Raw genomic sequence first — 24,609 nt, forward strand, 5'->3', positions numbered from 1 at the left:
AAGAGAATTCCCTCATTAGTAATTAATTCTTAGAGAAACAAAAAAAGTTAAACTTCAAAACGTAGTGTTTCTATTCTACAGTAAATTACTTGTACAAGCATTAAGACTTTATGCATCTATATAATAAATGTTGAATTTACAGATCAAACATTTACAAACAGTCTTGGTCCACCACACCTCATCAGAATGTGACAAAACACACGACACTGAGCCGTTTGTCTTTAACATCTTTATTCATCTTTTTTCATTATTTTTATTTGTATTGAAATTCATACTCTGTGTCTTCTGGACCTCTTTTTTTTTTTTTCCTTAAACGGCATCTGTCATCTAACTCGAACAAAAATCACCAAAAATGATTTCCATGTTGTACAATCCACCTGGCGGACATTCCTATTGGCTTCACCAGGGTGCCATTCGACATCTGTGGTCCAACACTGTGAGGAAGTTCCCCTTTTTAACCGCGTATTCGCCGTCTCTGCTGCGCGGCTTCAACGAGACACTCGAGCGCTCGATTCTCTGCGAGCTGCAGGGATGGACAGACTGAAGCGCTTTCACCTTTCAGAGGCCAAACGCCAGTGCACGAGTGTGTGCGCTGAACCTCAGGAGACATTAATGTCGCCGTTTATACCACAAAGTAATAGCGGTATAAAGACGACTGATGTTCAGATCACAACATTTCCCCTTGTGACAATGCTGCCTCCAAATTTTGGCAGAGAAGACGAAAACTTGACTCAATAATTAATGATTACTGTAAATGGTTTTCCTGAAAATCATAATCTCTTACTATTTCAGTGGTTAAATAGACGAACTTCCTCAAAAAACAGTCAACCTGCAAAGAGAAGATGAGCAAAGAGGCCATGCCGTCGGCCACGTGTCCCATACTGCTTTATTCTGATTGGCTTGTGAGCAATACTGCCTCCTAACGCTTTCCTCATACAAATAGGACTGAATGGACACCGCAGGTTACTGTACCCAGTAGAGACACAAAACACCTCGTCCTCAAAAACATGAAGGAAAAACAAAAAAAAAAAAAAAGAAGAAAAGAGGAGGAGAGGCTGTTTGAAAACCTGATTTTGGAGATGCACACTTGATCTGACGCTGGACAAACCAAGTTGTTCTGGCAGAAAGAGGCAGTGGCTGTGTTCCAGACCAAACACTCCCCTGTAACAAGGTTGCTCAATACATGTCGTGAATCCAAACGGAACCAAAGACTGAAACGACGAACATAGAAACGACTTAACTGAATTTTTTTAAGGTTCAAAAAGCCCTGACCATCCCTCTATATCGACATGATCCTTGCTAAGCTCGACTTGATGCATAAATGGGAACTCACATCTCTGTTCTTATAAACTGGACAAAAAGAGAAACATGGACTTCCACATAAATTGGGAAAAATAATAATTCATCCATGAGTACACGTGTCCATGTCTTTTCTGGTCACACAAAGTGCACAGGGAGGGCGGGGGGTCTGTATTTGGTTTGGAACGGAGCCGCTGCGGATACAAATAACGACCCGCATCTCTCGATGCACAAGGGCTGTGATGTCACAGGGACATCATAGGAGCAAATGTTTTGGCGGGTTTGCTTGACCGCGATGACTCTGCAGAGCAGCAGCAGATGCCCATCAAGTCCCCTGAAGTGTGAGTCGTTCTCTAAGCTCACTGTCATGGAAACCCTCGACGAACGAGGGCGTGAATTTTTTAGATGTTCTGGATTCGTTTTAAGTTTTACCCCGGCATCACTCCTTGGTAGCTGCCTCGGTTCAAAAGGGGACTTAGATGAGCTCGGCGGACTCTGCGAAACATCGGCGGTGTCATCTGAAATGGGATGAGCTGGAACCCGCAGTGGGGCTGTTCTGTTATTACACCCCTCCCCCACCCCTGTTCCCAATGTCCCTCAGTTTACAAGAAACAAACAGGAAATAAAAAGATTAAAGAAACATAAAGAAAAGAATAGAGAAAAAAAAGAAATCCCCCCACCCCCCAACTGGGCCTGCCAGCACGCCACTGACTTCAAGTGTGTGCGTGTGTGTGTATGTGTAAGAATCAGTGTGTCCACGATGGTGGCCTCCAGAGTCTCTGAGAACATGTGAGGACTGGTGTGTGTTTGTGTGTGTGGAGGCTCCATGGGGGTGAGGGGGACTCCTAGTATTTCTTCCCCGGAACAAACTCCTTCGCTTCAGGATTCAAGATGCTCTTCCTCTGCAGGAAAATAAAGAAAAGGCGAGTAAGAAAACACTCCTCTTAACTGTAAATGATTAATACTAAAGTGCGCTAAGGTTAAAAAAATAAAACAATCTGTGACTCACCGCCACTTCCTCCAGGTTGTGGTGATCGCTGACGGACAGGCTGTTGAGCTGCTGCTGCAGCTGCCCCATCCCCTGGTTGTTGAGGTCACGCGACGGGATGAACCAATCCTGGTCCTCCTCCTCAAGCATTTCCTGGAAGCAGCGCTCCAAGAATTCTTGCTCCAACAGCTCCTCCTCCACCTGGGGAGACGGGAAACACAAGTGAGCGGCGAAATCAAGGGACAGAGAAGACCAAGAGGATGGAAAACAAGGAGAGGGTGGTTTGCTTGAGTGAATTTGCATAAAAAGTATACGGGAGGTTTCGTAAAACGCATGAGTCATCGATCTGAGCGAGAGAAAAAGACTTGAGTTGGAGATAAGAGGGAGCTGAAAAGGGCATCAGAGATTCGAAGAGGATGGATTTGAAAAGTCACAGACACACCTCTACCCACATAACACTAATCATGTGACTCAAGAGATTAAGGTTGGGTCCAAATAACACCCAATACATGACGAAGAAAAACGTCTGTATGACATGAGGTCGAGGGGACAAAAGAAGCAGGAGTGAGGTAGTGTCTGTGTGTTTTATCAGCCATTAGCTGCGCTGACAATCATGGGAAACAGGAAAATGAGTGGATGGGAGGATGATAATGGAGGGTAAGGGGAAGCAGATAAAGATAAAATGGCAGATTTTTATTGAAAGCGTGGAAGAGGTTTTAAGAAGAACCATGACAACGAAGACAGGGCAACACGGCAGGAGGTAAACTGGAAGGTCAAGTGAAGGACATTCAAGTTTAAAGGGCATCACAGACTTAACCAGAGAGCCAGCGTTAACACAAGGTCTTTCAACAGGAGAAACCCCCGACTGGTCTTCATATGACGTTCAATCACAAAAGACACTCGAGAGGAGACACTGAATCCAAATGATCCTCCTGCGCTGGAAATCCAACCCGTCAACAAACCTCTCTAATCATGTTTTTTAAGACTAATAGAGACTGAATTGAGCACCAATCAGGGGCTTTTATTGGCGACTTGCAAATCGGGCTAAATATCATGCTCTGAACTAAAGTTCAACCAACAGCATGATAAAAGGTCCTTTCCTGCTCTAACAAGTGTCTGTGATGTGTTCAATGTCCCATAACAACATGTAGAATGAGCACACACACACCTGTCTGTTATACTCCTCTTCATTCTCCATCCACATGTACTCGGCGAACGGGTTGGCGTCGCTGCCCTCTCCTGCATGCCCATTGGCCACCGGCTCCTTTCCCTCCTTGCCTGGAGCACCGCCTCCCGGTGTCTTGGCCACCTCTGGACCGCTCATCTCAGCCGGCTCTGCAAGAGAACGCAGTGTTAATAAAAAATGGAAATTAGAAAAACTCAAAATTAGGAAAATAAATTCTGATTAAACACCTGGTTTTCTTCTTTCCTTGGAAGACATAACATTGGCTCATCTAATATTACTCTCATTGACTTATACTTATATTGACTCATCTGAATCAAGGCTCTGAGGTTTCAGCCCTGGATCCAAACTTAACGAATCAGCAGTGTCTCAGTTACATTTTTGCTACAGCTTGAAAAGTGCAAAAACCAAATAACACTTTTCAATATCTCATGGTCTGAATAAGACTGAAAACGACACCAATATCTGGGACTGATCCTGCTCATATGTGTCTCCAAAAATAACATACAATACACCCAATAAGTAATGTTCTTACTGAACATTTTGAAATTAGTCCAAAGGCATTTAAGAGCTGCAATCGAGTTTCCAGGTTTTGTTTATACTGCAGGAAAAGAGTGTTTAAAGACACACACACACACACACCGAGTGGTGTAGACAGACAACATGAAGACCTGCAGCACCACTTACAGACAAGTGGTCTGCAACCCTGCGACATCAGTTACTGAAGGCTGACCACAAAGAGAAAATACATCGCCAGAACTTCAGTACAGTACAACAATGGTAGGAAAACTGTGAGGTAAAAACAAGACAGTAAATCAGGTTACACACCTACTGACAAACAGAAGCATGAATATAAGCTAGTATTTTTCTTTATGTTAAAACACGTATTTCACTAGACGCTTTTTTGATGTCACATAAAATGACAAATCATTGGCCTTTCAGCCAATCACTCTGCTCAACAGCTGGGCCAATCACAGATGCTTCCCAAATACTGCAACAAATGGAAAAACTAAAAGTGTAAACTTCAGTCAGAACGTACTTTTATTTTTATTAATTTTTATCATTCTTTAAGCAAACGTGCAAAATAATCAGATATAAAAGAATATATTTAGTGTCTTTAGATTCTGAACCATTTATCTACAACAAGACATCATCCTGGTCTATATTAAATTGTAGATTTGGGCATTTTCATAATTTAATTTCATAAATTGAGCAGCTCGCTGATTACTGAGGGGAAAAAAGCAATAGATCAATAAAAAAAAGCAACACTACATTGTATCCCAACATACAAAAATAAAACATGTTCACAATGACAGGTGACATGACAGAAAATGTTTAGAACCGACTTGTGCTGGTGCTATTTAAAGGCTGCAGGTGAAGCCCAAACGAAAACCAGTAAGGAATGAAACTAGTTTAGTGCAGATGTTTGACTGACACTGTGCTACAGACATGAAGGTAGTACTTCTAGAGCTGATCATGACAGTTCAGGGCTCCAGAGTGCGACCGAAAGTCTGTGAAATGGAACAAATAAGGTCTTCAGGCGCACCGGTGCTCCTTACAATAAGCTGGTCTGTCTCTATTTTAGCGAGTTGCGTCACTTCCTCATCTCACACACAGGCCCTGGGCTGGCCCCGCCCCCACTCTCACTCACCCAGTGACATGCGGACAGTGAAACAGAGATGAGGTGAGAGGCGGTGAACAAGCGGGTATATGACTAACAGTGGTGACGAAAAGTGTGAATACAGAGTTTCCATGACGTAGTGCTAATGATAAACGATTAGTGCCACTGATTGAGGCTCAGAGGAGAAGCAGCGGTTGGTTTGTACCGTGTCTGGGTGTCCTCCCTCCACTCTCCTGACTTGTGCTCACTTTACACTTAACCAGACACACAACACAATCTAAATCATAACCATCCCGTTTACTGAGATGGTGACATTCTGTGCCAAATAATGTTTAATAATTTTTCAAGAGCATTTTGTTTAGAGCCAGAGAGTTCATTTGATTAGGATATTTTTTATTCACATTCAAATGTCAGACTGAATATTCTTTAGAATTAAGTTCACCGCTCTTTGACATGCACGATTATGCTATAATATTATATCAGTTGTATAAAATGGTTTCAAAATGACAATATCGTTTATTGCAATAATTTCTGGGACAAAATATTGTCCAACAAAATTTGTTATTGTGAAAGGCCTACATTGATTTTTGTAACACATCAAGTTAGAGGCTTCCTTGCAGTTTACAGCTTTAGTTCTGAGAATTTCTTCCATATCCGAGCAGATGTAGTATTGTACAATATATTCTGGACTGAATCGATATCGAAAATCTAAACCTTGTGATTCGAATTGATTTGGGAAATCAGTGGTGATACCCAGCCCTTAAGAAATTACCAACATATAAGGGAACTGTCAAGAAAAGGTATAATAGGTGTGTTATTGCGGAAAATGTTTGGGTGCACCTAAATGAAAGAGTTAGGCGCATCAGTGCAACCCATGTAAAAAGTTAGTCTGGAGCCGGCAGTTGGTTAGAGAGTAACTTTGAGATTGATCACGTTTCTCCGCACATTGCATCTCCCCCTTTCTGCTGAAAAGTCAAATTTGCAGCCTCATTTTCATGCAACTTACTTCCTTCTTATTGCTTCTTATCTCATCTTTTCACTGGGTGGATAAACAAAGCCTGTCTCAAGGTTAGAATAACACAAAAATCACTGCTTGTGCTCATCTTTGCACAAATACAAACGAGTGAGAATCTCTAAATCGACTGAGGATCCATCAACATGATGCAACTCTCCTCAACTAAAAAAATACAAAGTTGCCCTTGTGTAAATACTGTAGTTCTTTCTTCTCATGACCTGTCCATGTGGATTTATGATCTGCTGCTTGAATGGACACAATCTCATAGCTGAACATCGACACCTGCTCTGAAAACACTGTACATCCTGAATGTTTTACTTGGCCTTTTTGCCATTTGTGTTAACACTAGCTGGCTGTCTTCCACACCACAAGGAATTCCAATAACAAAGCAACACAATACAACCAGTTTATCTGACGTGGACTATCCAGCGCAGCAACAATGTTGCGTATCCAGACCTGCAGCTTCACTTACACAAGACTGAGTGTCAACCACATGACATGACAGTCCACCAACCACAGAAACAGGGTGAATGCACAGTAGGAAAATCCTACTCATACAAATCTAGTTTGGGGGTTAGGGGCTGAAAAGTTTGGGAACCCCCTCGCTAAAGATTAAGTGATCATGGTTATCCTGCACTTTTTGCTACACATAAATACTTTTAGTATTTGAACTCTGCAAAAGAAATGCTCAGCCAGTGCCTACATATGCATTTTTACTGTGACGTCATTTGTGGGATTTCATATCTCAAATGTTTACAACCTAAGCCAAGTAAGTCAATAAATGTACTTTAATTGTGCCTCAAATTAAATTTCCCCATTATATTGCGCTAAACAGTGATCCAAAAGATTTGTAAATATAGAAACACAAACCAAATATTTGCTAACCTTCAATAAGTTAATTGAGCGCTTACATTTTTCTGTTCCTCTCCAGCCATTCTCTAGCTCTGCAATTAACGTAACGACAGTGTATAATGTGATGAGGTGGGAGACATATGCTTAGGCTTTCTGCTGCAAATAGAATATAGTTCTTATTTTATATCAATTATGAGTACTGACTGCCTACAGGAGATCAGCTCTCAGAGGGTTAACTGTGCTTATATACAGAAATGCAATACTTTCATAATGAATAAAAAGGGGTAATAACAGTTTGTCCATCAGTGTTTCTGTGGCACAGACACAGAACTACCTCTACGATGAGATATGACCATTATGACATAATCCTTAGACTGCCAGCCAGCCAGCTCCAACAGACTTGTCATGACTCAACTGCAGCCTCGCGGTGGATACAGAGGGGGAGGGAAAGGGAGGGAAAAAAAAAAGATCTAAAACGGGCCGTGAACACAGCTCCAGGGTCAGCCTCATGCACACACGCATTTGTGTGTTTGACTTGCAAGGAACGATTTAGAGTCCCCAAACCTGGTGGATCTTCACCCGCGCCATTACCTGATGTCCAAAGTCAGAACATTCTGTTACTTTGACGCCTGCTCCTGCAGCTTCCATCTTGGTCGCTGTGATCCAACACATGAAGACAGAGTGTGACCTGAGGCAGAGTGTCGTTCACTGGATGCAGCTCAAATAAACATGGATAATCTAAGTAGGTTAGCAGACTAAGAAGAGGTGTGTCTATATGTGTTAGCAATGATAACGCAGCCTAATTATTCAGCGCAGTGATTTGCAGAAGATGTCAGCTTTAAAAAAGGCAAACAGAGAGCGAAAGGTTTAAAGAGAATGTTTTGTGGGAGAATACACAGAGGCCCAGATTTAATTATGCACTGTCTGAGCAAGGTGCAAGTCCCAAGTGTTTAAGGCATTTGTGCAAGTGTGTGCTAGTTCCATTAAGTTTTAACAAGAACTTTGCTCAAGTTTGCTGGAAAAAGATCCACAGCAATTATGATATTTTGCATTTGATTTAATGATAAAATGAAGCAAAAGTGCCAATCTGATTTCTGGTTTGCGCTTTTTAAATTGTGAGGATTCTGATGCTTTTCTCTTATTTTTAAGTTGTGAACAGCAGATATCACTAATAAGAGCATTCCCGAGTTAAATAAAGAACAAATAGAAAAAATTAAGCTGCATCCCTTTGAGAATTATCATGTGAACACTAGCCCTAAAATCAATTTACAACCGCTGCAACTGTTCAGTAGCGTGAACATTTCTCTGCTATCCTCAGACGACTCAGTAGCAAATGGTGAACTGGTATAAAGAATAGTAAAGACAGTCAGCACTGTGCCATTATGAACCGCACAAAGCACTTAACATGTACACGTTGCATAACCGTGTGTTGGTCACCATGTAATATTTAGTTAGCAGAGCTTGGCCCATCCAGCAAGCAGAGTGCGATATGATCATATCTAATGAGAATCATGGGTAAACAGTGGAAAAGTAAAGGGCTGTACTGCAGCGGTGCAACACAGATAGTGTTAAAATGATGTAAAACTTACAAAACCTGTTTTGCAATTGGCAAATGTATCTTATGTTGTAACCTGAAACACAGACACACTGAAATTGAGCTTTCGGGAATTTTGATGTTTAGTTTTCATTGGTTTCTGACAAATAATGGACTGAATGCTAAAGTTATAAGCAACATTTAGACGAGTGATTGAAAGTTCGCCAGTTACGATTCATGCCCTGTATACTGCACTAGTACATTGAATATCTTTAGGTTTTGAGCTGGTGATTGGACAACATTTTACACAGATTTCTCAAAGAGACAATTCAATGAGAAAACAGGAAAATGACAATGAAATATTGTGTAGATATTTCTCCACATCACCTCATTCAGTCCAGTTGTAAACAGTTTCATAAGCAGCTGAAATCAAACGGAAAATATTAAACTACAGACGTGAAAATGTTATTTACGTCTGTTGACGACTTTGTTTTAATGTATTTTGATCTTTAGAGAAAGCCTGGGATACTTTGTGTCGCAAAGAAAGGTAAAACTCAATCTGAGTAAATTATAAACTCATCAAGGAAATTATATTTATCTAATTTAACTATATGTCGTGCTTTACTGTATCAGTACATTTTATATATTAGGTTGAGTTTTTGATTTGACAAACCTGATATCACCATGGGCTTTTGGACATTTTACAGTTTTCAATTCATTAAGACATCAAAAAAAAAAAAAGTACTACAAAGTACTACATTGACAATGAAAATGTTTCAGTTGTGGAACTAAAAACATTCGTTTATATAGTTATATTTACCATTTCTGATTCACACCAGTTGCAAAGTGTTGAATAAGCAGCTGGAATTAAAGGGACAACAACACAAACAGGCTATGGCGCTTAAAGGATATATAAGAGTTGAGAAATATCAAAATATTCAACTTTACACATGTGAAAATGAGAGTTTAGGGAAACCCCGGGATACGTCGTGTACCTAAGGGTGAGTAAAAAAAAAAACTGTAAAATCTCAAACACAGATTAAATGTGCGACAGATCAGTGAGAATCACAGAAAGGTCTGTGCGGCTCCATCCCCTGTGGACACAAGATGCTGGGAACAAACCGCTCCATAACACATTATGTAACGCAACAGTTAGTGTCCTGTGTGTAATGGGAGCGTCGTCGTGGCTCACCCCGGCTAACATCCCTGCGCGGCTAACGGGGCTAATCCAGGTGTCCGGGGCCTACCTGGGAAGTTGGTGTAATGGATTGGACTGGTTTAGCCGAGGTGATGCTAAGCGGCTAGCACATAGGTAGCTGTCAGCGAACGGGCCTAAGGTGAATGCTAATCCAGCAACAACAAAGGGTAGAGGGCTGGGTGAGCGAAAACAGTTATTTTCAGTTAAGTGGCAACGAGGAGAAGCGTGGAAACGTCTCAAAAGCCAACGCAACACGTTAATGCGTCGACGCGGTGAGGTATTACGACAATGAAACCGCGCACCGAGGTCAAACTCCGCTCCCGTTCGGATGCTAGAGGCCAAACAAAGTCGGCTACTCCGCTACGAGCTAGCGCGCTGCTAAAGCTAAGAGCTAATGCTAAAGCATGGCAGCATCACGGAGGCAGGTCAACAACACAAGCCTCCGCTGCGGGGATTACAGCAGCCCGCCGCGCCACACGACACAAAACCGCGTGGCGTCGAGCTCCCCGCGCCCCGTGTTACCTGGCATCGTGATCCCGGTGTTCGCCTCGAAGTGTGACGTTATTTGAAGTTGTCGCAACTACACCGCGAAGAGTGCGTTCGTCGTTTCTCTCCGTGCGGCCGCTGCTCCGTGCTGCTGCTGCTGCGACGTAGCTCCACTCAGCTAAATCCCGTTAGCCACCTCTGCTAACGTTACAGGGGGGTCACGTGAGCCGCTGCTGCGTCCAGGGGCTTTAAGGAGCGTGGGAATTTTACTTTTCACGTTTGGTCTGAGCGAACGTGAAAAATAAAAAGTCATTATTTATTCTTTAAACGGTTATTTTACATATTGTTCGTGTATAAGAGTGAGAAAAAGAACCAGTTATGAAGACAGGATCATGTCAATGTGATAGAAAAGTAAAATCTGGAATGTCAAAATGGTTCTTAATAAAAGAGATTTAAAAAAATATAATAATTTTAAAACCTTTTATAAGATGGGGCTCTTTTACACAAGTTAAGCACATATTAACGATTCGCATTCCTTTTTAATCTATTGTAAGAACTCTAATGCATTTGAAGTTGATAATTGTCTAAAATTCCGTTTTTTTGTTTATGAACTTTAGAAGGGATTGAAATTCTGTTTCTCCCTGAACGTGTGTGTAAGCATTTACGTAGAAATATAAGTACACAACATTTAAATAACGCAACAATAAGTTCTCAAGTGTCATAAGTACACATCATACAAGTATGCAGTCAAAACCTCACATGGCAGATAGGATATGAACTTCAGTGTATGATTGCTGTGCAATCTTATTGTTATCACATAATTGTGTTGTTATTAATCTATGTTTTTAAATTAAATGGTTTGAAACAAACTCAATTTAAAAACCAATAGAATTTCGATATTCAAGTTTTGGTTTTATAAATGCCTCAATTTCAGAATTTGGTCTGGTGTGATCCATAACGCTAGAATACAGTTCTCTTCTTACCATGGCATATCCTGATTTATACTGATACTGACAAATATACTTAATCATATTGTGTTATTGATTTCAACTATATCAAACAGCCTTAGTTCAGATGTTTTGAAATCATCTGACATATTCGGAGGATGCTGATGTTTATTTTCAGGATGACCAGCATCGACTGATAAATATGAATGTGTAGTTATGCAGGTCTACAGTGCACGTGATATGCAACTGAAAAACAAACCAAAAATGCAAAAAAAGCTACACCACAACATCTAGACAAGACCCTCTACTGTCTTTTTCCCTTTCCTATTCCCCATCTAATCATAGTGAATGATTAGAGGATTGATCCTCAGACTGAACAAGATCCAGCGCCGATGCACTTGGAGTACAAAAACACTATCAATCACTGAACCTCTCTCCTCTGCTATCCCTTCAGATGAAAAACAGCAAGGAGTTTTCTGTGTTAAGAAAAATTAATCAAATGTGGTTGGTGTGTTCTTTTTTTCTTACCCTCTCCCGTTCAATCAACAACCAATATCACAACAGAAATAAACACCATTGGGCTTGGTGTGTCACCACCAGAAATAGATATTGTGTTCCTTTCTTCGCCAGTTTGAAGTTCCAGTGGTTAATGTCGTTAGTTATGCTAACGGAGTGACTGACAATAACTGACACTGTGGTTGCCTAGCAGCAAGTGAGGCATGATCCTATGGTGCTTTTGCCTGCAACAACTTCTTACAAAAATCGATTGTCCTATTCTCGAGCCAACAAAGAACGTCCGACACTTTTAATTTGCAGCTTTACAATGAAAAAAAGACAAATGTGAATACCTTCAAGTCAGGAGTTTATTCATAATGCGATAAGGTCAAGAACTTATGTGACTGATCATTCAGTCATGACATGAGAGTAAAAACATATGGAGGACCTGCAGCAACTGTTTCTGCTTCTGTTAATTACCAAAGACATTAAAGAGGCCACACTTAATTTAACAATTTCACCTTTAAAGGTTACTGCTCACTGCGCTCAATACAGATCAAATAGTATCAAAATAGTTGAATTAAATCTAATCCAATGGAGTTGACCCTCTGTCCTGAATCTACATTTATTTTTCAATTAGAATAAACATACTGGGGGGGGGGTTTACCTGCTATCTGCAGTGCAACAACTTTGTGAGGGAATTAAGCTTCACTTTTGGTTGAACTGCAACTCAAAAACATGAAACGGGTGAAAAAAGCCAAGGGGTCACAAGTAGACATGTGATCGTTAAAGGGGACATAAATCAAAAAGTTCGGGAAGGCAGTGATCCAGGCTAATCAAATAATTGACCAATCGTTTACGTGCTACACGTCACAGTAACGCTGAGATTCAAGGTTCGGGGCTCACAGTGGGTACGTGAACGCAGCACGAGAGCAAACACCCCCCTCTCGCTCTAGCAGCTCGCTCTCCTCCAAAAACACAAATGCCTGCGTGGCTTAGGGAAATACAAGCGTTTCTGTCAATCGATCACAAATAATCCAAAATGGCTTTGATTAGCTTCGATGTGGAGGACTGACAAGGTGTCGTGATAAACAACGTGTTATCAAATGATTCACTGTGTCCATAACACTTATAGATATATTACTGATCTGAGGAAAGAGTGGAGATGTTCACGAACTCGACAGTGCTCCGGTATTGTAGTATATAAAGTATAGTTATAGCTCTTTTTTTATAGTTTGAAACTCAGTGTTTAAGTGGTGCCGATGTTAGGCAACGTGAAATGTAAACAAGTAATCAAAAACACCCAGTAGCACAAGTTTATTGGTGTGCATCCAAACATTGTTGACGGTTAGTTTCTCTTGTTGTTTTTTCTCCCTGCTCTTTCTTTCTGTTTCTTAATGATTGATTACTACCCCCCCTTTTTTTTTTTATAATAACAACAGACTCACCACACAACTTCAAGTGCCAGTAGTGGGGGAATCCACAAACAAGCTGTCGGTACTGGGGTGAAAACTGCTCTTTTCCGGTCCCGGATGTCTCAAGAAAAAAGCGCAGAGAATACAATGTTCCTGTTTTCTCCACTATGGTAAATAAACAGTGGTCTCCTTAGTTATTTTTCTCCTGTTATTGACTGAAAAAACGGATAAATCCAGTGTTTGTCTGCCGAAACGTTGAGACTGAAAAACATAAGCGTCGTGGTCGCGTTTGTCCAGCTATAGCATTCACTCATTGGCTGGAGCATCCATCGGTCAACGGCCCCTCGGGATGCTATTGGCCCGGGCGACCGCATGCCCCGCCCCACCTCCCCATTCACGTAAGTAAACCAAATTTAACCCGGTTTTTTTCTCCCTGCCTCTTTTGTTGAGATCAATATGAACAGCTAATATTTGACAGCGTGGGGCCGTGTTAACTATGACTGACCTTTACCTCAACAGTTCTAGGTTCATGTATTTATTTATTTTTTACAGATGTTTGGGTTTGATTAAAAGTGTAAAGTTTGTAAGATTTTAATGGTGTGAAAGTAAGCAGTGGCGTGCACATAGTTTTCAGGGCTGAGGAAACCAAATCCATTAAGTGCCATTATACTCACATCTGTTTTATGTAAGACAGATGTTTCTATAAGTCTGGAAATGCCACCAGAATAATGTATTAAATTAGATTTGTAAACTATCAGGAATGTAGTATCCTATTTTGCTATAGAGCACAACGTATTTAGAAGCATATTTGATTGGTCTTACTGCAGAAAATTGCATGACACCATACAGAGGAAAAGCAAGCATTATCATTTGCATCCCCAATTTTACAAGGAGGAAATTAGTACCCATCTCCAGCAATCCAATCCCACTTCGGATTCGATCGCATGAGTAAAGTAGCAATAAGATAACAACAATGAAAATAAGGTAACAATAACAATAGTCGTGCATCTCGGATGTTGTTTTAAGGGTTGGGGCCTATACACAACACCATGCACAGTGTGAGTGTGGTGCGATGAGACACTACCGCGACCGAAAAATTGTTTATGTAAATGATCAAATTGGAAATGCTCAGTGTTCCTCGTGTGGTGTTTTGTTAGCCTGTGTTAGAATAAACTCAGCTGATGGGCATCTTTATCCAGGGTGACTAATGTTCGTGTTGTGGCAGTGAATTGAGTAATGCAAAAACAAATAAAAATATTACTAACTAGGGCTGCAAAACGGCTCAGAAACGGCGTGCGTCTTGCGCTCCGCGGGATGAATAAACGCGTCCCACTAATCAAGAATTACGGTCCACGCCATCAAGTGTAGACCACACGGTGAAAAGTTGTAAAAACTCAAAGTTCATCGTACTGATTTTGAAGTTGATCTGATGAAAGCTCCAGGAGGAGTTCATTAAAATACACAACGTGTAAAATGGCCAAAATGGTCACTAAATCCAAAATCGCCAACTTCCTGTTGCGTTAGTTAAGCTTTTTTTAGCATTATCTACAACCATGGACTTTGTTGCTCTACATGTGCACAACTGTGCCTTACTACGCCTCAAAAGAATCTCATAGTCGTCAAGTGTCTCAAGCGGTTTTCTGAATGCGTTTTCTTTTACATTGAGTAGCAGGTTGTCTCTCCCCCACCAAGGGAAAATCGTTTCGTCCCAGATCTGTATTCGTGAGGCAGTCCAGCACAGTTGCATTGGAAGCCCAGGAGATTCAATGAGATTGTCTCTTGGGGGCTCTTTTTTCTTTTGGTGATTTATATTATTCTTAAAATGATCATTAAATGGACTATGTCACAGAGTGATTGATTATAGTGATTTAATGACTGTGGACGGGGCTTGTACTGTTCTTATAGTTATAAGCTGTAAGCTGCAAGCTTTTTACTTTGAAGTTCGGCAGTGCATGCCATTCACTAGTGCATAATAATGATCAAAGGCAAGATCAGTGCCAAATTAACATCAGTGACACGCCTTTGATTTTGTGTAATAGCTTTTAAGTTATATATTATCAGACATAATATATGCATTGACATAACGGCTGAGTTATTTCCCAGGATTTCTGTGTAGATGTCATCAGGCCGGGACTCTTGTCTTACATGTCTAGTTTGGATTCGATTGGACCATGTATGTCTGAGATACACAACCTCGTGTTTTGATGGCGTGTAATCAAACTTTGACGCCACGCCACGGTCACACCGTGCAACAAAAACACGAAATTCAAGCTAGTTTATATCTCCATCTTGTTGAGATGACATTCATCTTAATATGAAGTTGATCTGATGAAAGCCCTTGGACAAGTTCGTCAAAGTAAAAATTTGGAAAATGTGGAAAATGGCCACTAAATCCAAAATGGCGGGCTTCCTGTTGTGTTTTTCACAATGCACCTCTAGACCTTTTTGTGCGTCTGGTCATAATACACAGGTGTCGCGATTTTTGTGAAGATCGGTGAAAGCTAACTGAGGGGCTTTTCCTTAGATGGCGCTGTTGAGCCATTTTGCCACGCCCATTTCAAATTACTCCAGTATTCAAATACTTTTTAGGGTTTTGAATTTCCTGCAAACTTTGGTGAGAATTTGAGCCTGTCTAGGCCCTGAAAAAGCCCCAAAAGGGAAATACAAATTCTTCGGAATACAATAGGGCCTCCCACCGTCAGTGCTCGGGCCCTAATGAAGAGAAGAACAAACTTCCAATCCAACATTGCACTGCGGAATATGCAAAACTGGAAACTGAATTTATTGAACACTTCCTTTCTGAGGCTGAATTGCAGCAGCTTCTTACCTCAGTCATCTTCTCTGTCTGCACCCTGCTCATCTTCACTGAAGTGACATGAACAGTACTTGAGTATAGCTTTCGCCTGCATTAACCCAGCCATCATCTCTCAAGGTCCTCGTGCATTTCAGAAAACCAGAAAGGACGAGACACTTTCAGCCAGCTGTTTAAGACGGCACAATAAGAGGGTGCATCACCATAAAAAGACAGCAGAGGGCAACTGTAGCTCACAGTGTGTCCACCAGCAGAATCGTTGCTATTGTGCAGTAAATGTGGATCTAAGTTCTGTAACTAGAACCAAAGATTAGCCTGATCCCAACCCTATAAACACTAATGTCTGTTGTGGTATAGACCAAATAAAGTACTCTACAATAGAGGAGCAGTGCATATTCTTGTGTGTATATGTTGCATTAAACCACTGTTTTGTGAACACAGAAGTGAACAGTCACCATAAATCATCACTGTAACAGATTTCCAACATGCTAAATGATTTTCTGCGAAGTCCCACCTGCGTGCAAGATGCATGGAAGTGCATATGTACTGAGAAGGAGATGACGAGCAGATGTTCCTCAGAGAGTCAGGTTAGATGTTTGTCTGCAGATGATTTATCCATAGTGACCTGTGACACCTCTCCTCTGGAATCTCATAAAAGGCTGCAGGAATGGCTTGTTTCATTGTGATTACACATCTAAACTTACACATCTAAACAGAAGCCAAATATGTTTCATAAACTCGGCGGTGAGACTTCAAATAGAGGTCCTTCTCAGTTCACATGTCTGAGGCCGTTATCACCAAACTTGATGAAAACCTCAAGTGCCCACAGTAGACGGCCCACTCCCACATATAGAGCCATGAGAGTGCACTGTGATATAGTGCGTTCACTCAATTATTTCCACACTCACTCTCTAGTTACAGACGTAAAGAAGTGCTCCTCTTCAACTCTTTTCCACCACTTCTCTTCTCCACTCTGCTGTTACATGACACCTTCCTCCCTCCCTCCTCTTCTCTCTCTGTCCCTCTCTCCCCCTATGCTTTAAATTTCACAATCCGTCTCTGCCGTTGAATCGTAAATCATAAATTCCCTTCCTCTCTCTCCTCTTGCCCCCCTTTCTGTTCATTACACAATAGTCCACACTTCATGTCAGAGGGATGTAACATTAGTGTATGTGTGTTCTTCCAGTATAAACATCTCATGGGGACCAAAGCCCAGTCCCAACAAACTTTACAGTACAGTTTTGCCTTTCACTCATTCACACACACACTCATGGAATCAGGGAGTCTGGGATCGAACCAATGGTTTTGGTTAGACAACGAATGCAAAGTCAATGCAAAGTCCGAATGAGGATAGCTGCACACAAACCTGTGTGTGTGTGTGTGTGTGTGTGTGTGTGTGTGTGTGTGTGTGTGTGTGTGTGTGTGTGTGTGTGTGTGTGTGTGTGTGTGTGTGTGTGTGTGTGTGTGTGTGTGTGTGTGTATATCTTCTACCCCAGCCTTTCCTGTGGCCCTGGGTCCCCACCCCAGGCTACACGGGTGAGTTTGTCCGATACAACACACACACTCTCACACACACACACATTCACATGAATATGCACACACTGAGGGACACTCTCACGTGCACAGGAACAGGAAGTGGCGCGTTAACATACACAGAGGCACTCAAAGGTACAATGTTGCCTTTATTATTTTCTGCACAAACCCCTGCACGTACCAAGTGCTCATAGTCCGAGGTCGTGTTAACAGTCACAATTGAGGTGCTGTCAACGCTCAGCAAGAAACGGAATATATTCTGGCTGCACGTTTGTTCCATAAACGTTTAAGAAAACAACGGGTCACACGGTACATGCAGACATTTCAACCTTTAATGGGTTTTTTTACAGTGTGGCCCTCACATGTTCAGACTCTGGGCCCCTTGTTTGCTTGAAAAATGGTGGAAATAAAAGTCACGCAACATTTGTACAAGGACATTTATCGTAGGAGCAGTTGTATAACTGTTACTATACTAATGCAGTATAAGTCGGAATATTTGTGACCATTATTGACTCTGATTGCAGAAAATGAAATGTGCACAACATCAGTTCTTTATATGCACAAAGGATCATAAATCTCAAGCTGGACACATCATGCTTGGTCGACTCAAGATTCATTTACTTGCTTTTTGTTTTTACGAACAGCTTTTGGACTTCTCACCCTGGCTGTGTCTACAAATCAAGACCGATAGACCTTGAGTCTTCAACTGCTCCCCAAAAAATTTGTGAAGGAAATTTGAGCCAACATGGATGAAAGGCTCGGCGTCTTTAGCTCCATGACAAACTCCACCTTCTGCCGAAGACCATGTGATGTGGTGAAAAGCTCCAGAATGGTGCAGACCTTGAGCTGAAATAGTTCTGTCAATCACAAAACTCATTCTGCACATAAAGATGACTGCAAAACAGTTGGTCATTGGTATATTAATGGTTACCCTGAGGAAAAGCTATAAACAAGAACATCATCAGTGACAGAGTAACATGTGATGCTTTCTAGCATCAGGTTTTCTCTCAGGCCGCAGCTATTTAGAGGAGCTGGAAGAAGAACAGTGACTCCTGCACTGTGTGTGTGTGTGTGTGTGTTTGTGTGTGTGCATGTGTGCGTTTGTGTGTGTGCATGTGTGTGTTTCCGTTGCTCGAGGTCCGAGAGATAATGTGGAATTCATGAGAGGAATGCAGCCCAGGGGTTCCTTCCTGTCACCTGACTCCATCACTTCCTTCATCAGGCTTCCTGCGTCTGGACCTCTGAGGAGGAGGGCAAGGTTGCGTCTCTGTAGCGGTCCTGGTCATGGGTCATTATTTAGTCTATCAGAGGTGACAGAGAAAAGATTTGAATTCCAAACCACCTCCTAGTGTCCCCGGTGGGTTTAATCAGGCCTATTGCTAAACAGAAATTTCCGTCAGGTGCCCAAATTTATGAAATGCCGATAGCGGGCAGTGCAAGCAAGGTGTCAAATCAAACAGATAAAACGTGCAGGAGAGAATAGAAGGAAGAATTGCTCGTAAAAGAGGGAAGAGGGATGGATGTACGAGAACAATAAATGAGGCAATAAAGAGAAAGAAAGAGAGAGAATGAAAAAGACAGAGAGGTGATGGCAGGATCCATATCCTCTTGGTTTTGGGGCAGCAAGGGGAGACATGCCAGGTAATGGCTTCCAGACACACACACACACACACACACACTAATTTGATTTGGAAATCTGACAGGACAAGAAGACTGAGTGTATGTGGACGTGTGTGTATATACCAGGGGCCCTTTTTCTATATACTCAAGAGGTCTGACTTCCTTTGCCCATTGGGAGTGGGGCCAGTTAGCGTGCGTGTGTGTGTGTGCGTGTGTGTGTGTGTGTGTGTGTGTGTGTGTGTGTGTGTGTGTGTGTGTGTGTGTGTGTGTGTGTGTGTGTGTGTGTGTGTGTGTGTGTGTGTGTGTGTGTGTGTGTGTGTTACCAGCACTGAGGGTTAATGTATGCTTTCAATCACTGCTCTAGTGGGGGAGAAATCAGATCCCTGCAGTGTTGATGCCGACTCCAAGATCCACACACACCAATGGACACACTCGGAACATAAGAAAACACTTTTCAGACATCAGGAGAGAGCGCAGCAAATGCATTCATCTACGCTTTAAGGTTTAATATGATTCTCATTAAGGTGATACAGTATGACATTTTGGTAAAAACACATATTTGCTTTCTGGCCAAGATCTCCAAGGCTGAGTTGCTGACGTATTACATCTTGTTTTAAAGGCTAGATGAAGCCAGGCTAGTTTATCCCCCCCCCCCGTTTCCAGCCTTCATATCAAGTGGTCGCATATGAGCGTCACATCCTTCCTCTCGTCGAACTCCCAGCAAGACAGAAAATCGATATATTTTGGACAAGTGAAACTCCTTTAAACTATTAACGGATACATGTGGAGCGAGTCACCTGTCGTCTTCCCCTCTGTGTGATCATATCTGTGTCAGTTTGACCCAAACACCTGGTCGCTTCCTGCCTTTGTCTTCAAAGTTAGAAAGTCGGGCATTAATCTTGTGCAAAGGTTTAAAGGGCAGCGTGAAATAACTCTAAGACAAAGACAGAAATTAAGCTTTAAAAAAAGAGAGGACAAGATGAAAGGAGAAGCATGGAGGAAGATAGGAAGAGCCAATTAAACAGAGGAAGGATAGATACGCAGGGAGTGGGAGGGAGGGGAAAGAGGGGGCAAGATGACTTAAACGGGATACACTCAAGATTACTCCACCCTCATACACACAGCAATATCCCAGTGAGGTAAATCCCCAGCATCCCCCCCCCCCATACGCTGCCACAGCCCTCCCTCTAATGCAACTGGTGTGTGTGTGTATGTGTCACCACTTTTCTCTGACATTCCTGTGCGGAGCGCAGAGACGGTGCGCTTGGCTGCAGGGAGGCAGAGCTCCATATCGAACTCCATTAGCAAAAACAAGGACTTTTACCCAGAAAAACAAGAGGGACATTATTTCCTTCCTCGAGGCTGCAGCTCGTCTCTTCTCGTCGTGATCATCCCTCTGATTCTGAACTCCCAATTTTGGGAGATCTGCCTGCAAGTGAGCTGAGACGTCTCACATTCTCAACGAGGGGGTTTCTACAAAAGCATCCTTTTGTATCCCTACCACTCTTCCTTTTCCTCTTCATCTCTTCCCTGGAGGCGGATTCCAAACTTCGGACTGCAAGAGTTGGGACACACTTTTTGAGAAGCATAAAAGGGACAAGGGCATAGTGTTGCAACTGCTTCCAAAGAGGTGAGTTAACATTAAAAGAAGGAAATGCACTTAAAAGTATTGCTTTGTATTGGATGTTGCTCGCTCTTATTATAGTGTCACTTGTATTGCTTGCAGTCTTTTGAATTTTCCTTTTGTAATATTTTGCATTAATAGTTCAGAGACAAATGTGCAACATTAAATCTAACGTGCACAAAACTTCTCCACATACTTGAAAGTGACAGGGCCCCATTGTTAATGGTGCGTAAAAGTGGAGCGTGTTGCACAGTCTGTGCCTAATGTAAAATCTCAGGGGAGTTTGAGCTGCTTTATCTGCTGATCCCTTGCAAAACTCCGGTCGTGCGCCTGAGAGAGGGAGACAAAGGTAGAGACTGCAGGGCGATGGGGGTTTCTTTAAACGAAGGGTTTAAAGAGATGAGGGGGATGAGAGAGTAAAAGCAGAGAGAAGGAGAGAAAAAAAAGAATGTGAAGGAGATGTGGAGTTTCATCTTCTGGTTTTATCATCAAAGTGCAAGGACGGCGGCTGGAAACATGCACAAGCACACAATATATTCAGATGTTATAGGCATATGCTTGAATGAACACACACATATGTTGCGTGCATGTACGGAAGACAAGGATCTCAAAAAAAGTTATGGTCCCTCTCTGTCTCTCTCTCACACACACACACACACACACACACACACACACACACACACACACACACACACACACACACACACACACACACACACACACACACACACACACACACACACACACACACGCTTGCACAAGAATCAGATTTAAACAAACACATCCTTGTTTCATTGCACTCATCTGTTCAGTTTGCTTCCGGCTCAGATCACAGACTCTTTGATCCAATGATTCCTGGCGCTGCAATTCACTACACACACGCACACACACACCCACACACACACGCACAGTTGTGTCTCCGTGAATTCAGAGGACATTACATTGATTTCCTGGAGACTATAACCTTAACCATAGTTACTTCTTATCTAATCCTAACCTGAACCTAAACCTAAACTTGACCAAATTTCAAAAAACGTCTTCACCTTAAAATGTATTGATTTACGTAATGGGCTCTTACTGTTTGCCGTGTGTGTCATATATCAGTAAAATACTGTACAAGTTAATATAAATATTTAAAAAATGAGCTTCCCTCTGCAAACCACCAGTGACCTACAGTTACAGTTGCTGTTGTTGGGGTGTGTCTCATTCACTTCCCCTGCTTGGCTGATTAATGTCTGTTCGCTGACTTGTACGCTATGTTTATTTTCTGCCATTGTATTTGAGTAAAATTGGAAAATATGCACAACACCCATTACAATGGAATGAAATTGCAACAATTAATTTGTGTCCAAATTATTAATATACGGCTTACTTAGTATTTTATCAACTCCTCTAATTGCTCGGATATCACATTCTCCATTTCGTCACTTCTGTATATGTGCCATATAATCTTATTGTTATTGGTTGCAACTCATTGAAATGAATGTCTTGAAGTTCAATTTGATATTTAAAGGTTCAGTGTGTAAGATTTAGGTGAAAGGGATCTATTGACAGAAATATAAAATAATCATGTTGATGTTTTCTCTAGTGTGTTTCATCTAAATTGTACAAATTGTTGTTTTCTTTACCCTAGAATGGGCCCTTTATATTTAAACACTTTATATTTACATCGACAGCGCCATGAAGTAGGGTTTTCTGTATCAATTATCTTATCTGCATTATGTTGGTGTTGCTCTGCAGGCCCTGGCTCCTGTAAAGATGGCTGACGTGGTGCAGCCAGACACAAACAGCCTGCAGATCCCGGGTGAGACACACACTGTACATATGCACACACACGCACACACACACACACACACACACACACACACACACACACACACACACACAAACGCTAAATTAATACGGCATCCTGGTTAAAATGGCTCACTCCTCGTTCGTTATCTTTGTGTGAACACGCTGACCTTCCCGTGTCCCTCTCCCACTTAAAAATGCTCACATCAGATTCCAGTCACATTCCACTCATTCCAGTTCATCACAAATATTCAATCACACATCTGGAGCGCCTCAGGTCAAGTGTGTTTAATCTCCCCTGTAAAAAATAAGGTGTTGTCTGCATGTGTACAGGCTAGTATCAGTAGTTGATGACTAATAATGGTTCTCCATTCATTTCTAGGTGATGATTTATCGGCCCCTTCGTCACCTGCCACGGCGAGAATCGACTGCAGCATCACACCCCTCACGCCCTCACCCTCACCAGTAACTGCACACACACACACACACACATTCGCCACAGATACACACCCTTTCCTCTTCCTCCTTATTTTTCTTAATATAGAGCTCTTAAACATGACTTGTAAACCGACATCCACTTCAACGTGTTATTAGTGGTTTATAATAGCACTTACACTAACAGTTTAGAGTGAAGTGTAGACTTGAAACCAGTGCTCCGTGAAGGCTACAGTCTGTGGGAAAGAAATACATGCACACTCACACGGTGAGAAAATAGGAAAAGGACAAATTAGTTCCACAAAAATGGATATTTAGTTCCATGGCCGTGCTTTTGAACTTCTTTTTCTTTTTTTCATGATTCTGCTTTTGTACTAAGAGGATATGGACTTTTTTTTTTTAAAATAAGAGATTAAAAGGAGTTCCCTTAAATATACACAAATGTCCCTTCTTCTATCTGCTTCTTCTTCTCTCAGAGGGTGGAGGTCCGACCCAGGATGGCCTGCCCGTTCTCCGTCGTCGTGGCGATCGATTTCGGGACGACCTCCAGCGGCTATGCGTTCAGCTTCACAAAGGATTCAGACGCCATACACATGATGAAGTAAGACTCTGTGTGCATTTCTTCATTTCTATTGTCTTCTACTGTACTTTCTTTTCTCTACAGATTTTTTTCCTCCAATCTGTGCAGGCGCTGGGAGGGCGGCGACCCCGGGGTGGCCAATCAGAAGAGCCCGACGTGTTTGCTGCTGACTCCTGATTTGCGGTTCCACAGTTTTGGGTTCGCGGCGCGGGACTTCTACCACGACCTGGACCCAGAAGAGGCCCGGCACTGGCTCTACTTCGATAAATTTAAAATGAAGATCCACAGCACAAGTGTAAGACAAAGAAAATTAATGGGGAAAAGAAATAGAACAGTGAAAGTGACAAAAAGCTTTTAATTTGCACATATTATAAAACAAAGATATAAAAAGTAACTTAACCAACTTAACATGTTAAAACAACTGTTTTGCCGCCTGGATAAAAAGGTATCTTGTACTTGTAACCACACGGAACAGTGAGTACCCTTTTACATCACAGCAGCAAAATCAGAAGTAAAAAACATTTTAAAAATATGGTTTATCTGCTGTTAAGTTTCTCTCTAAGTATCAGGGAGTGGATGTCTCCTTGCAGTAGTGCTGTAGCAGTTGTGTCTGTGTTTGATGCAGGACCTCTCCATGGAGACAGAGCTGGATGCGGTCAACGGACGCAAGGTCAGGGCCATCGAGGTGTTCGCCCACGCCCTGCGCTTCTTCAGGGAACATGCTCTGAAGGTCAGTTTAAAGCTTGGCTCAATGAGTACAAAGTCCCCGTCATGTACAGTGTTTACACGCTCACAGATTTCTTCATAAAACAGGGTGTTGAGATGATTTTAAACCAGCCAAAGAAACATCTTCAGATTGTTTTATAATCGATATATACACAGTAGTTGCTTTTGGCAAATTCGAAGCAGCTCAGTATTTAGTGAAATGAAACAGTAGATGGATTTAATCAAGAATCTGTTTGGCTCCGGTTACGGTTGAGTGCCAGACATAAGTTTCTTTGTTTTAATGTTTTACTAGAAATAAACTTTTTTGGGGGGGTTTGTTGTAGGAGGTGAAGACCAGTCTTCATCAGTGCTGGAGGGAGAGGATATCAGATGGGGTGATCACGGTCCCCGCGGTGTGGAGACAACCTGCCAAAACAGTTCATGAGAGAGGCCGCATACCTGGTACCAAAACACAC

At 42.0% G+C, this 24,609-nt stretch overlaps 3 protein-coding genes across 5 annotated transcripts in view; 2 read left to right on the plus strand and 1 right to left on the minus strand.

Annotated features, from left to right (window-relative positions):
• nagk (N-acetylglucosamine kinase) overlaps positions 1-24,609 on the plus strand; it is a 30,991-nt gene that overhangs the window by 4,910 nt on the left and 1,472 nt on the right. The window contains exon 11 of the mRNA XM_034615608.1: positions 24,019-24,025. The gene's annotated coding sequence lies outside the window, so the exon portion shown is untranslated. The remainder of the gene's footprint in view (positions 1-24,018; positions 24,026-24,609) is intronic.
• On the minus strand, positions 215-13,359 carry paip2b (poly(A) binding protein interacting protein 2B). Of its 3 annotated transcripts, none has more exons than XM_034615612.1 (4): positions 13,067-13,359; positions 3,456-3,622; positions 2,309-2,488; positions 215-2,201 (listed from the first exon to the last, which is right to left on the minus strand). In XM_034615612.1, exons 2-4 carry the CDS (start codon positions 3,609-3,611, stop codon positions 2,145-2,147), a joined length of 393 nt encoding a protein of 130 aa, XP_034471503.1. In that variant the 5' UTR covers positions 3,612-3,622; positions 13,067-13,359; the 3' UTR covers positions 215-2,144. The 3 variants fall into 3 exon arrangements, with proteins under 3 accessions (XP_034471503.1, XP_034471502.1, XP_034471500.1); XM_034615611.1 differs by lacking the exon at positions 13,067-13,359 and adding an exon at positions 10,213-10,395; XM_034615609.1 differs by lacking the exon at positions 13,067-13,359 and adding an exon at positions 3,724-3,756 and having other exon boundaries at positions 3,456-3,650.
• The window catches only part of hspa12b (heat shock protein 12B), a 12,133-nt gene continuing 9,890 nt past the window's right edge, over positions 22,367-24,609 (plus strand). Inside the window, 8 exon segments of the mRNA XM_034615613.1 lie at positions 22,367-22,426; positions 22,796-22,878; positions 23,325-23,449; positions 23,537-23,723; positions 24,054-24,162; positions 24,481-24,527; positions 24,529-24,564; positions 24,566-24,595. Of these exon segments, the coding sequence (XP_034471504.1) occupies positions 22,381-22,426; positions 22,796-22,878; positions 23,325-23,449; positions 23,537-23,723; positions 24,054-24,162; positions 24,481-24,527; positions 24,529-24,564; positions 24,566-24,595 (663 nt within the window). The 5' untranslated portion in view covers positions 22,367-22,380.

This window comes from Hippoglossus hippoglossus, chromosome 18 (genome assembly GCF_009819705.1).
Source record: "Hippoglossus hippoglossus isolate fHipHip1 chromosome 18, fHipHip1.pri, whole genome shotgun sequence".
Classification (NCBI taxonomy): Eukaryota; Metazoa; Chordata; class Actinopteri; order Pleuronectiformes; family Pleuronectidae; genus Hippoglossus; species Hippoglossus hippoglossus.

What these genes read in the sequence shown, in the direction of transcription:
- paip2b (XM_034615609.1), bottom strand. An exon ending in AAGAGGAGTATAACAGACAG is followed by an intron (nt 2,489 to 3,455) that starts GTGTGTGTGTGC and finishes CCGTCTCCCCAG; the next exon opens with GTGGAGGAGGAGCTGTTGGA. An exon ending in ACAACCTGGAGGAAGTGGCG is followed by an intron (nt 2,202 to 2,308) that starts GTGAGTCACAGA and finishes ATTTTCCTGCAG; the next exon opens with AGGAAGAGCATCTTGAATCC.